Source organism: Cetorhinus maximus, chromosome 11 (assembly GCF_964194155.1).
Source record: "Cetorhinus maximus chromosome 11, sCetMax3.hap1.1, whole genome shotgun sequence".
In the NCBI taxonomy this organism is placed as follows: Eukaryota; Metazoa; Chordata; class Chondrichthyes; order Lamniformes; family Cetorhinidae; genus Cetorhinus; species Cetorhinus maximus.
The window spans coordinates 85,399,759-85,413,301 of NC_135889.1; the positions used below are offsets into that span (position 1 = coordinate 85,399,759).

The window sequence follows — 13,543 nt, forward strand, 5'->3', positions numbered from 1 at the left end:
TATGGCAAGCCACTCAGTTCCAGGGCAATTAAGGATGGGCAACAAATGCTGGCCTTGCCAGGGACGGCTACATCAGCATAGATTAAATGGGCTAAATGGCCACTTTCTGTACAGTAAACTTAATGTAATAAACTATAAATACAATTTATTAAAATGTAAAAAATTAAACAGTAGCAGGAAATTAATAGAGCTTATCCCTTTGATCACAGACATTTTAATTTACATTTAGTCATACATAAAAAGAATGTAACACCCCACTAAATTTCCTAATTTATCACTCAACGTGGACCAGCGCCCATTAAAAATTTACGCATGACACTTAATCAAATCTTATAGAGCCTTCAGATGTTTGTCTCTAATCAGCAGAATCAGAAGAGCTAAGACTCCTGAGTATTTATTAGCCCAACATGGAGCTGTCAATTGAGCTCTACTCTTCAGACACACACTGCAGGACAACAGTTATTCTGTCATAGGTCCAAAATGATTGAATCTTCTTTCTGCTTCTCCCATTTTACTTGAGGTTACCACAATGCTGGTTGATCACTCTTCCTCACCTCCTCCTGTCAGTCAAACCATTCTTCTTCCAGCCCTGCTGTGTTTAAGTCTCTCACTACTACATCGTTCCATCTGGTTTTCAGCCTTCCTCTTCTCCTTCTTTCTGGCAGTCCCATCTCCATCACTCACCACACCACATGCCCTCTTTCTCTATCGCAACATATGACCATACCACTTCAATCTCTTCATGGCTACTTACTTTGATACTCCCACAATCTTCACTGACTCCCTAATGTACTGGTTCCTGATCGTGTCCTTTCTTGTCAATCCACACATCTATCTCCGCATCTGCAGCTTATTGCTAGCCAGTCACTGTTCCTCTCTGTTTGATGTTGCCCAACTTTCTGCACTATTTAACAGCGCCAGTCTCAATTTGTCTTGTAGATTCTTCCTTTCAGTTTCAGCGATACTTTTCTATCACAAAACACTCCAATGCACTTCTTCCAATACTCCAACCAGAGCTAATCCGTTGCTTATTTTCCATTTCCATACTTCCATTTTCTGTCACCACTGACCACAAGTACTTGAAACCATTGACTTTCTCCCAGTCTTCACTACAGCAACTCCTCAAGCCTCCTTCGACAGCGCCTTCCAAACCCGCAACCTCTTATCACTTAGAAGGACAAGGGCAGCAGACACTGGGAACACCACCGCCTGCTACTTCCCCTCCTAGCCACACACCATCCTGACTTGGAGCTACATCGCCATTCCTTCGCTGTTGCTGGGTCAAAGTCCTGGAACTCCTTTCCTAACACCACGATGGATGTACCTACATCACACGGACGGTTGTGGTTCAAAAAGGTGGCTCACCACTACCTTCTCAAGGACAGTTAAGGATATGCAACAAATGTTAGTCTTGCCAGTGGTGCTTACATCCCATCAGCAAATAAAAAATATCTCCTCCTCAACCTCCCTCAGAATTCCAGGATGAATATAATCTGGCAATGGTAATTTATCTATTCTTAATTTCATTAACATTTTTAATTTGGTGCAATTTTGAATAATCATTTCCTGTACTGGAAATTCTACACTTTCCTCAGGCATCCCTAGAGTTCAATTTTCACCTTCACCTCTAAAAACCTATGCAAAATACTTACTCCACACCTCCACATTCCATCAGTGTTACGCACAATGTGCCCTACTTCTTTTCAAAGTAAGCCCATCTATCCTTTGAATATTCTTTTAATTCTTTTGTCTTTATAAAGAAAGTTAACCATTTCTCTTTATATTGACTGCCAGTTTTCTTTCATACTCCTTTTTATCCTCCTTAATAATGCTCATACGTTTCTTTGGTATAATTCACCTTACCCTCTGTGATAGAGAATTCTAAAGATTCATAATCTTTTGAGTGAAGCAATTTCTCCTCATCTCAGTCCTAAGTGATTGGCTCCTTATCCTGAGACTGCGCCCACATGTTTTAGATTCCCCAACCGGAGGATGCAATCTCTCAGCATCTACCCTATCAAGCCCCCTCAGAGTTTTGTAGGTTTCAAAGAGAATTTATGCCCAATTTACTTAGCCTCACATTCCCCTCATCCCAGGGGCCAATTCAGTAAACCTTCGCTGTACCAACTCCAATGCAAGTATATCCTTTCTTAAATGTGGGCCAGGATTTCCCGATCGGCGAGCGGGGAGGCGGGACCCGCTCGCTGACACGTAAAATGACGCAGGATGATGTCGGGCGGAACTCCAGATGTCACCCCGCCCCATTTCAATTTTCAGGTAGGCGGGGGCTCAGCAGAATCAGCTGTGTGCCTGCCGACCTGTCAATGGCCAATTGAGGCCATTGACAAACTCATTAAAGTAATTAGTGGACCTGCCCGTCCAACCTTAAGGTTGGTGGGCAGGCCGGGAGCCCTGGCAGGCATTAGAGAAAGCATGAAACCTCATCCACGGACGGGATGAGATTTCATGTATGTTTTTAAAAATGTAATAAAAGTGTCTTTGAATGTGATGGACATGTCCCAACTCATGTGACAGTGTCACATGAGGGGACATGTCAGGGAATTTTTTTCTAGTTTTAAGATTTTTTAGTGTGGAGCCAATCTCCCTGAGGCAGCACTTATCATACTATATCTATTGGTTCTCCTTTATTTACCCTACTAGTTACATCCTCACATGCAGTTTAGTTTAGATTTTGTTTTATTCATGGTGTGTTGCTGGCCGGGCCAGCATTTATTGACCATCCCTAATTGCCCTTGAGAAGGTGGTGGTGAGCTGCCTTCTTGAACCACTGCAGTCCATGTGGTATAGGTTTGTGAGAGACTTCCAGGATTTTGACCCAGCGACAGTGAAGGAACGGTGATATATTTCCAAGTCAGGATGCTGAGTGAGTTGGAGGGGAACTTCCAGGTGGTGGTGTTCCTATGTATCTGCTGCCCTTGTCCTTCTAGAAGGTATCATTCGCAGGTTTAGAAAGTGCTGTCTAAGGAGTCTTGATGAGTGCCTGCAGTGTATCTTGTAGATGGCACACTCTGCTGCCACTGTGGGTTGGTGATGGAAGGAGTGAATGTTTGTGATGGGGTGCCAATCAAGCGGGCTGCTTTGTCCTGGGTAGTGACAAGCTTCTTAGATAAAACCAATTGGATTTGTTGAGTTTCCCCTCTTCCAAAACTCATCCAATGCCATTCAAATCTGAAACTTATGCCTTACCTTTCTACATTATTTATCAAGTTATGTGTCGTTGCATATAATCTGCTTCTCCCTAACAGGTCTAATGTGCACCGGTAAGAGTAAGCCTGCAAATAGTAAATTCCATTTTTTAAAGTAATATCAAACTTCTCAAAATTCCTTTGAAAGGCCTCCACCCTCCTCTTCCCTAACTCAGTTATTCCAATATAAATCAAGACTTCAACTGGTCACTCTCCCTGTCCAGAATCATCGATCACTCCATTATGTCCCTTACACCTATAACCAGGGAGCAACTGATCACTCTTGCTCATCGCAGCTGCAGAAAAGGCTTTTTATCCATTTGTTACAGAGAGGAGAGTTTTAATTTAAACAGCTCTGATTTCCCCTATCATCACCCATCCATAAATGGAAAGGTATTTTTGATTTTTGATTTCCCCTTTATAAGTGGTGGTGTATTTCCCAACCCCCCCCACCCTCCCAACCCCGCCTCCGCCCCCCTAGTTTTGGTGTGATCCGATTCTCTATTAATACCCTCACAGCAAACTCAGGATAGGATGAACTAAAAGGGTTAATTTATTTCCACACACTCAAACACAAGAGGAGGGTAGAACATGGTCTCCTTTTCATTGATACAATAAAGGAGGGGTAGAGAAAAGAAAGAGGAATAGGACAAAGACTACAGGCAAAACAAGAATTATTGTTTCACATGAGTCCAGAGTTCGAGATTCAAAAGTTCAATGATGTATTCCTTCACAGAGATCAGCAGGCTGAAACTGATGCTGGAAAATTCGCTTTTCCAATAGAGATAACTTCCACGATGAGATGTGCAAGCAGAGATGAATTCGTCTTGCAGGCAATGGTACAGATATTCAGAGGTTCCGGTCGAAACTGTGTAAATGGGGCCAAGTATTCAAATCTGGTTCTGAGTTGCTGCTTGGTTGATAGAAGATGGCAGCTTGCTTTGCAGCGTCACAACGCAGTGTAACTGGTTCCTCCAGCTAGGGTTGTTGTGGCAGTGCTTGGGGGGTTTGGGGGGGAGGGTCAGGTGATATGACTCCCACTTCTCCACATTGGTTTGGGCAAAGGATATAAATCGCTTTGTCTGGATTTTTGAGATGTTTAATCTTTCAACCATTAATAATTTCAAAAGAGGTTTCAAGGTCCTTTGTCCTATCAACCTGGTTGTCTCCGTTGGTCAGGCCTGGCCTTAGAAATGTAAATGGCCTTTATACAATTCCCTTGGATTTGATGTCTGCAGTCACAGGGATCATTAGTGTCTCTTCAGAGATAACGAGGCAGCAGCTGTTCTGAAAGCCAAGAAGTTCCTGTTGTTTGAGTCATAGCGAGTCATGGCTTCAGTCATTTTAAAGCCTTTGCCCAATTTTTAAGATTAAAAAATTAGCCATGATGATATATATATATATATTCAATAAAAAAACAGAGGTCGTAGCCCCTTGACACCCTCTAATGATAGAATAAGCTATAACTACCATATTTATTTTCCTACAGCACCCACTTTCCTTACCTTTGAGTAACCAGTCTCTTCATGGCGTTGATTGTGAATTCCCTCTCCTGAGTCACCATTCTTGTACATGACAACGATACCATGTACCTTTCAGACAACTTGCAATACTCTCCCAATCCTCAATTCCCCCAAATAGTTGCTTCCTATAGACGGAATATTACGGCCCCCTTGCAGCCAGAAGGCCTGGCCTCAAATGTGACGAGCCGTTCAAAAATCCATTGGCCAGAATTTTTCTGTCGGTGAGCTGGGCGCGGGGCCCGCTTGCCGACGTGAAAATGACGCGGGATGACATTGGGGGGAACCCCCGACATCATTCCGCCCCATTTAAATATTCAGGAAGGTGGGCGGACAGTGAAATCAGCTGTCTGCTCGCCGACCTGTCAATGGCCAATTGAAGCCATTGACAGGATAATTAAGACAATTAAAGGCCCTGCCCATCCAACCTTAAGGTTGGCGGGCAGGCCAGGAGCCCCAACGGGCTTCTGAAAAAACATGAAACCTCATCCACTGGCGGGATGAGGTTTCATGTCTGTTTTAAAAAGTTTATTAAAGTTTAAGTCATATTTATTAACATGGCCCATCTCGTGTGACATTGTCACATGAGGGGAAGATGTTAATAATTTTTTTACTACTCTATTTTTGAACTTTGAAGCACTGTCAGTGATCTCCCTGAGACAGCACTTAGTATCAGGGAGATGTGCGCTCTTTGACAGTTGGGGAATCCCCCCCCACCCCCGCACAGGAAGCGCTATCGGGCAGCCCGCCCACTTAACATGGCGGCAGGGCCCACTTTGGAGGCGGCGATCGGCTGCCTGCCCGCTGCCAAGTCGGTGGGGCCCGCCCACCCACCAAGGGCAAAATTCTGCCCATTGACTTCCGCGGGACCGTATAATCCTGTTGGCGTAAAATTCCACCCGATGTCTCTTTATTCCTGTTTAGCTATAGGGTGCCTGTCATGCAATGTATACTATAGAAACTCTCCTCTCCCATACAATGAAGCCTGTCTCCAACTGTTTCTGAAGGTCTGTAACTTTGAGTCCAAGAGTCCACCTAGATGTCCTGAACAGTCATGGCTTTGAAAAACACAATCATCATACAGAACCTAAATTGCCTTTTCAAAGGGATGTGGATAAATATTTGAAAAGGGTAAGATTAGAAAGGAATGAAAAAAGGGCAAGGAAAGGATTATGTGGATAGCTCTTTCACAGAGCTTGTACAATGGGCTCCCTCTGTTTTGTAAAATTCAATGATTCAATTTAAATCTGGCTCAAAACACACCCATGCCTCTTTGAATTGTACTAGCTGCTATTTCATATGGGTCATAGGTCTTTCAATGTTATGCCTATAAAGAGACTTCTCACTACAAACTGTTGCCAAATTATTTTCAACAGTCTTCAGTTTTATAAACATAAGATTTGTCAGGCACCATGGTTCTCTATTATAAAAAAAAACTCACAAAAAAGCACTAAATAATGTGGCAGTTGAAAAGAGCTCAAATTTTTTGAAGCAGGATCACATGCTTGAACCATGTTCAACTTGACACATTAATTGCTAAGAAAGTTTGTACTGCAACAGTCCATAGAATAAACTTCAGGAAGTGTTGTTTCGTAAACTGGGCCATAACTTCCTCCTATTGTTAATTTTAATCCTAAGAAATGAACAAGTTTATTTTGTGAGTGAAAAGAATAAATTTTATCACTGGAGGTAATTATTTGAGAATAAAAAGCAAAATTTTGCACATGGTGGAAATCTAAAACATAAACAAAATATGCTGGATGCACCCAGCAAGTTAAACAGCATTCGTGAAGAGAACAGAGAAATTGATAACAAAACAAAAACAAAAATAAAAATACCTGGAACAACTCAGCAGGTCTGACAGCAGTTCTGTTGAAGAGTCATACGGACTCGAAACGTTAATTGTATTCCTCTCTGCAGATGCTGTCAGATGCTGCCAGACCTGCTGAGTTTTTCCAGGTATTTTTATTTTTGTTTTTGTTTTGGATTTCCAGCATCCGCAGTTTTTTTTGCTTTTATTATAACAGAGAAGTTGATGTTTGGTATGTGCACAAAGATAACTTCAGCATTTTTCATCAGGGTCAAATGGAAAAGCAAATATTTGACTTCAGGCCATAGCTGTGTTAATGAGCTTAACAAACAGGGAAATTATGAATGATTAGCACAGCAGTAACAAACATGAATATTACATGTTCCAAAATATATTTGCCTCCTTCCCTCATCAAGTCTGCATGATTCGCTAAGGATTAAGGATTAAGGTTAGACTGTTGGTCGTTGGTCTCTGTTCTCTGCAGTATAAAACAAAATTTAACAAACATAGCCTTCCAGAGGTTTTAAAACATATCTTGTATAAGTAGCATGAAGTCTAACTTGAAAGGGTACTGCTGTGGCAGAGTACTCACTTAACTTGGGGAATTTGGTGAAGAAGAGAATTTTAAGGGTAGATCTCTTTCTAAAATCTGGTCAAGTTTGCATTTAGCATTTAATTTAACATTAACTCTAACATGTAGTTTCTTTCAGTCTTAGTCAGTGGTAAACAAGTAGCCCGCTGGTGACAGTCGCACAGTTAGTTAAATAATTAGGTGGCTAGTTTGAACTGGTTCCCTAGTCAGCAGGGCCTAACTCAGGTCTTTGGAATTTCAGATAATATAAATACAGGAGGTACTGCTTATGCACACAGTAAGTAGCATGAAGCCCAGCTTGATGGAGTACTGCTGTGACAGAGTATTTATTTAACTTGGGGAATTTGGCGCAGTGAGGGAAGAGGTGCTGTCCTGGTCTTTTATGGAACAAGGAGTGGTCTGAGAGAGGGAGCAATGTATCTTGGAGCTGTAGTCCAGAGGTATTAATTAGGTAAGTAGATGGGTGATTGGTTGGTGAGTTTCTTTCATCTTCTCTAAACTAGGGAAATAGTTTCAACTAGGACTAGGAAAGTAACTCTTTCGAGTTATCAACAGTCACAGATTGTAACTCTTTCGAGTACATTCACAGTTCTTGGTTTCCGGGAGTGGGACATGAACCCACAACCTTCTGATTCAAAGGCGAGGGTGCTATGAACTGAGCCACAGCTGACACCTCTAAGACTAGGAAAGTATATGAACCCTATTAAAATTATAGCTTAACTAGTTAACTACTTCATATAATGACAAATTTGTTGAATAAAGACCTTAATTAATTAAATACATAAGGCAAGTCTAAGATATGTAGAGCAGGTTGTGTGTCTGGACTGCAGAATGTGGGAGTTTGTGGGCAGTGAGACTGTCTCAAGCAAACATATCTGCAGGAGATGTCTCCATCTCAAATCACTCCAGCTCCGAGGCAGTGAGCTGGAGTTCAAGTTGGAGAGACTCTGACACATAGGGGAGAGGAAGAAGTTTCTGGACAGTTTTACCCAGAATGTAGCCACAGCCCAGGGGAATAGGTTCAGGAAAGGGAGAGTGTGATTGGCATATTAAAAAAAGTAAAATATTTTACAGGCACATCAATCAAAAGGGAAGATTGTGATAGGAATATGACCATGAAGTGACAGGAAAGATAATACCAGAGGTAACAACAGGTAGATGGCAGAAATATTAAATAATTATTTTGCTTCAGTATTTAGCAGGGAAATAGAACAGGTAGACTTGATATTGAATGATGAGATGAGTAATAAGATAAGTGCATTTAAAATTAAAAAGGGATGTACTGAACAAATAAAATAAACTCAAACAAACTCAAAGAGGACAAAACCCCTGGTACAGATGGACTGCATCTATGTATTTTTTTAAAATCGAGGGAAAAGATAGCAGATGCATTACTGCTCATATTTAATAATTCATTAGAAAAAGGTGTATTGCCAGAGGACTGATGGAAAGCTAACGCAATTCCTATTTTAAGAAGGAGGACAGAAAAGTCCACAGAATCACAGACCATCAGCGATAGGAAAAATAATGGAATCTGTACTAAAGGAGACAGTAGAAGAACATCTAGAAATGAAAAAATATAATGATGAATAATCAGCATAGATTTCAAGAGAGAAAATCTTGCTTGACTAAGCTTTTGAATTTTTTGAGGAGATATTGGAGTATGTAATTCTATGTATTTTTAAAATAATACTGAAAAATGTATACCTACACCTTGTTAAAAATAAACAATCACTGCTTATCTATATAGAATTTGATTATTGTGAATATCGAGTAGGCTTTAAGATCTTTAGAAATAGTTGGTATTTTCTCTGATTATCTAGGGGAAGAGATAATGTAAGCATAATTGAAATCTGACCCTTATTTTATCCTCTTTTCACAATTGAGAAACCACAGTAGTTCACCAAGGAACCAAAACCTATTTCCAACCACATGCTGCTGTGAAAAACCATGGAATAAAAAAGAATATTTTATGTATTGTAAATCAGTGGTGCTGATAACATAGCATACATTACATGGCATAACAACCCTTATGTTATAAATCAGCCAACTCATCCTCCTCCATTCACTATGAAGAATGCCGAGGGAAATCTTGTGGTCTTTAAAAGTACATGGAGAAAACGTAATGTCAACTGGCAATACAATTCAGCAACACTAGGCCAAATTTTAGGCTGGGGGCAGGGTCACCCGCAGCCCCACCTCCCCACCCGAGCTCCCCTCTGTAAAAACCAGGGGTGGGCCAGCCCCCACTTGGCTAACCCACCCTGCAGCCATTTAACAGCCATTAGCTTGAGGAGAGATTTCTGTCCCCATCGGGGAGTCCCTCCTCAGACAGCTGCTAGCCATTTGATTGGCTGGCAGCTCTCTGGTCCCAGCAAAACCACTTCTGGTAGGCTGGCAGCTTTCAGTGGCAGAATATCCATCCTGAACATCTTGAGGACCTCATTGCCAATGAAGTTAGTGCCTGATTGGTATTAATTTTTTTAAAAATTCATTCACGGGAAGTGGGCTTCACTGGTTGGGCCAGCATTTATTGCCCATCCCTAGTTGCCATTGAGAAGGTGGTGGTGAGCTGCCTTCTTGAATCGCTGCAGTTCATGTGGTGTAGGTTCACCCACAGTACTGTTAGGAAGGGAGTTCCAGGATTTTGACCCAGTGACAGTGAAGGAACGGCGATATATTTCCAAGTCAGGATGGTGAGTGACTTGGAGGGGGGCTTCCAGGTGGTGGTGTTCCCATCTATCTGCTGCCCTTGACCTTCTAGATGGTAGAGGCCGTGGGTTTGGAAGGCGCTGTCTAAGGAGCCATGGTGAATTCCTGCAGTGCACCTTGTAGATGGTACACACCGCTGCTACTAAACGTTGGTGGTAGAGGGCGTGAATGTTTGTGGATGTGGTGCCAATCAAGCTGGCCAATCAGGTTGGGGGGGAGGGGGGGTGGTGTCCTGGAATGGTTGCGCGGAGCTGCCACCAGCTCTCCAGCAATTGGATGGGCCTACCACTGAGACCATTAAATTCAGCCCTTGGTGCCTGCATCCCCTGTCACAGGCAAAATCCCAGCGCCAACAGGAGGCCCTTAAGTGGCCATTAATTGGCGACTTAAGGGCCTCAATTGACTCGTCGGTGAAAGAGCCACCCATGCCTCCCCTAACGCTGGTAAAATGGCAGAGGGGTGGGTAGGCGTTGGGAATAGCATCGTTGCTATGGCATCCAATTTTACACACCCTTCAATGGCTGCCATCCCACCCCTGAGGGTCGTAAGATTCTATCCACTGATTTGTGCTGTTTAAATGTTATTGAGCACATATAAGCAGAAGCTTTTTCAGTGATTCTATGTACTTTCCCAATTTACGCACCTTTAGACGGAAAACATAAGCTGTATTGCCAAAAACATAAAATTATAAGTTGTAAGGTTAAGAGTCAGAAATACAAAGGGCAAGAACTTGCTTTTAAATAGTTGCTTTAACATGGTGGCTGGAATTTTCTGGCCCTGCCACAGCGGGTTCCTCCATGACTGATGCGGCAAACCAGCCAAAAGTTCATTGGCTTTGGCAGGACTGGAGGATCCTGTTGGCAGGCGGAGCCAGAAAATTTTGGCTGGTAAAGTGTCCCAAGTAGGTTCATACAGCATTAGCAAATCAAACCTGCCATCAGGCCACATAGGAAGAAACAGAAGAAACAAATCCTAAATCAACAGACAAGATTAGGTATTATTGGTAACGGTAAACAGGAATTCTACTCAGAAGGAATTGCTTATTTATTTCAGTTTTTCATGTAAGATGTTCTGTGCAAGTAATGAATTTTAAATAATAGCTGGCATTTCAACAACAATAACTACTGTATACCTCCTTGAGAAGTGATCAGACACTTCATTGCTCCTACTTTAAGATTACACCAAGCTCTGAGAACATGCATCTTACAAATTAGAACAAGGATCTTTTTTAATTCTCAAAACTATATCTGAGGGCTATTTTCCATGTTTCTGCAATCCAATGAATGCATGATAAATCTGAAACTGAAACAAAAAACTCATAACATTTCTTCCTCACTTAAACATACAATTTGAAAGTATGCATAACATGGAGTACTAAAAACATGATCGGTGTTTTAAACAGAGCATTTTTATGCTATCATTGAAGCATAATTTTTCTTTTCTTTTCATTTGAGGTTTCAGGTTTTATTTTACAAGTATCACAACTGTAATTGCTGTGAAATGGAACTTAAATAAGTTGTCAGTGACTCTAGTACACATTGAAGATTTCTGTTCTACAGTCACTTTTTAAAGCCAGTCATTGAGATTCATTGAAATGTCAAGTTAGTCCAATTTTTCTCTTCACAGATGCTGCCAGACCTGCCGAGTTTTTCCAGCATTTTCTATTTTTATTCCAGTTAGCGTTCCTCCAGCAAATTCTGATAAAGGACCATAAACAATTGCCAATTTGCATTTACCAGTCTATAAATTGAGGAGGGAGAGGGGCTTTAAAGTTGCATTGTTGTTTTCACAAACTGTTAATATGTAAACTATTCCAAATGCTTTCAGACCTATACCTCAGATGGGGTGGGTGATTGTTGTGCTCATCCAAAGTTAAAACCAAAATGGGGGGCAATGTGAAGTGCTCAAGCTGCAGCCGACGGTCATATTATGAGGGTTACATTGTGACATATAACCATGTGACAGAGATTGCTAAGGGATAAATCTAGGAGGAAACTGCCTTGTTTGCAAATGTATAGCATTTATTCACCTGCAGCACTTTTTCTGGAACACCACAATTTGTTTAAACAATTTGTTCCATACTAAGCTGAGAAGTAATGTTTCAAATCAAAGCAATAACATAAAATTAGGAGTTGCCATCAGGTCAGCAAATAACAATCGGGGCTGGAGTCCTTTAATTTATTTTCAGACGTTGACCAGCCTGTTGAGTCTTTGTGCCTCATATTACCAGGTCCCCTTTAAAGGGCTGTTCGCAATTCATTTTTCTTATTGTCATTTACTGGAGGGCGGAAGAGGAGAAGCTAGAAAGTCGATCAGATTTTCTTGAGACTATTAAAGGACAATCAAAACTTTTAAAAGATTGTTGAAATGGTTTAATAGCAATCACTCTAATCCATTCTCCAGACTTTCCTCTCCCTCCCTCGCAGACCTATATCTAAATTCGAACCATTGGATTGTTAATCTCACAAAATACTGAGTTTAAATTGACAGATACGATATATATATTTTTTAAAATCATATTTGTCGCTCTTCGGGTAAATAACTGCAAAGTTCCCTTTTTTTTTCCTTATTGCAGGATTGTAAAACAAAACATTTTGAGACTGAATGTACCTTTAAGAGGAAAGTAGGCTTCATGGTGTTTGGAGCACGGCCGGCGGCGATGGTTAAGAAAGGCGAAGCTGTTTCTTTGCAAACATTGAAGATTTCGCGATCATTTCTGGAGTCAAGAGTCCAACATTGCAGGGGGGGTTTATGATTAACGAATGCGCTACATAGAAGACGGGCGGTCCGGAAAAGCTACTATTTTGCTGACTTGGCTGGAACGTCAGGCGCTGCACGGTTCAATGGTAAACAGAATGGCAGTGGCTTCAGGGCGGAGCTGACATGGAAAACTGTCAATTCATACAGGGCTATGCTTGATTTTGGTGGTGCAGAAACATCTGTTTACTGGTGTTTTGTAAAAGCTGCGTGCTTGTCGCACGGTTGAAGTTTGAGACGGTGACTTAATCACCAGTTACCAGGTTGAAACACATTAGATGACGGCTGTAAGGTTGCAACCCATGTAAAAAGAATCCCTAATCTATATGTGTAGTGTAAACATCAGCGAGCAAAAATGTGTTGACGAACTTCATGGGCCAGCTACACCACTTATGCCTAGAAATCCTCAGCAACTCCAGCTTAATTTTCTGACAGTGTTGTATTACACTGTCAAATTGGTGTGGTTGCAACTGACTTCAGTGAACTGGAATAAGACTCTCTATTGCAGGGAGGATATCACATGTTCAAGACGGGGATGACGCACACTGATGAGCCCTTTTGAACTAATGCACTTTGTAATTTGGAACTGAGGGGTTGTGTACGACATTTGGGGAGACCCACTGGCCTGTAAGATATTAAACTGTTGATTGTGCAGTGCCTACAGTTATTAAATGATTGTCACAATTCCTACACCTAGTTACCATGGGAGATGACAGCCAGATTCTGTGGTCAGAGGGCAAAGTGACACTGCTGACAACTGATCTCAAAGAAAGCTATCTACAGAGATCCAGTGAGCTTTCTGGTGGAGGCTTCACCTTTTCAGTTGCTAATTTTAGTCTAGTGCCAGCATCAGGGAATCTCTTGACCTCGAGCAACAGTGATGCAATCAAGCAGACTAACCAGCCCAATCATATTGAAGAATTCTCAGAAAGAGCAAATCAGGAAT

The 13,543-nt window shown here is 41.6% G+C and overlaps 1 protein-coding gene across 1 annotated transcript in view; it reads right to left on the minus strand.

Annotated features, from left to right (window-relative positions):
• Positions 1–12,937, minus strand: part of tmem37 (transmembrane protein 37) — a 47,350-nt gene extending 34,413 nt beyond the window's left edge. The window contains exon 1 of the mRNA XM_078552388.1: positions 12,451–12,937. Coding sequence (XP_078408514.1) covers positions 12,451–12,474 — 24 coding nt within the window. The 5' untranslated portion in view covers positions 12,475–12,937. The remainder of the gene's footprint in view (positions 1–12,450) is intronic.
• Between the last annotated feature and the right edge of the window lie 606 nt (positions 12,938–13,543).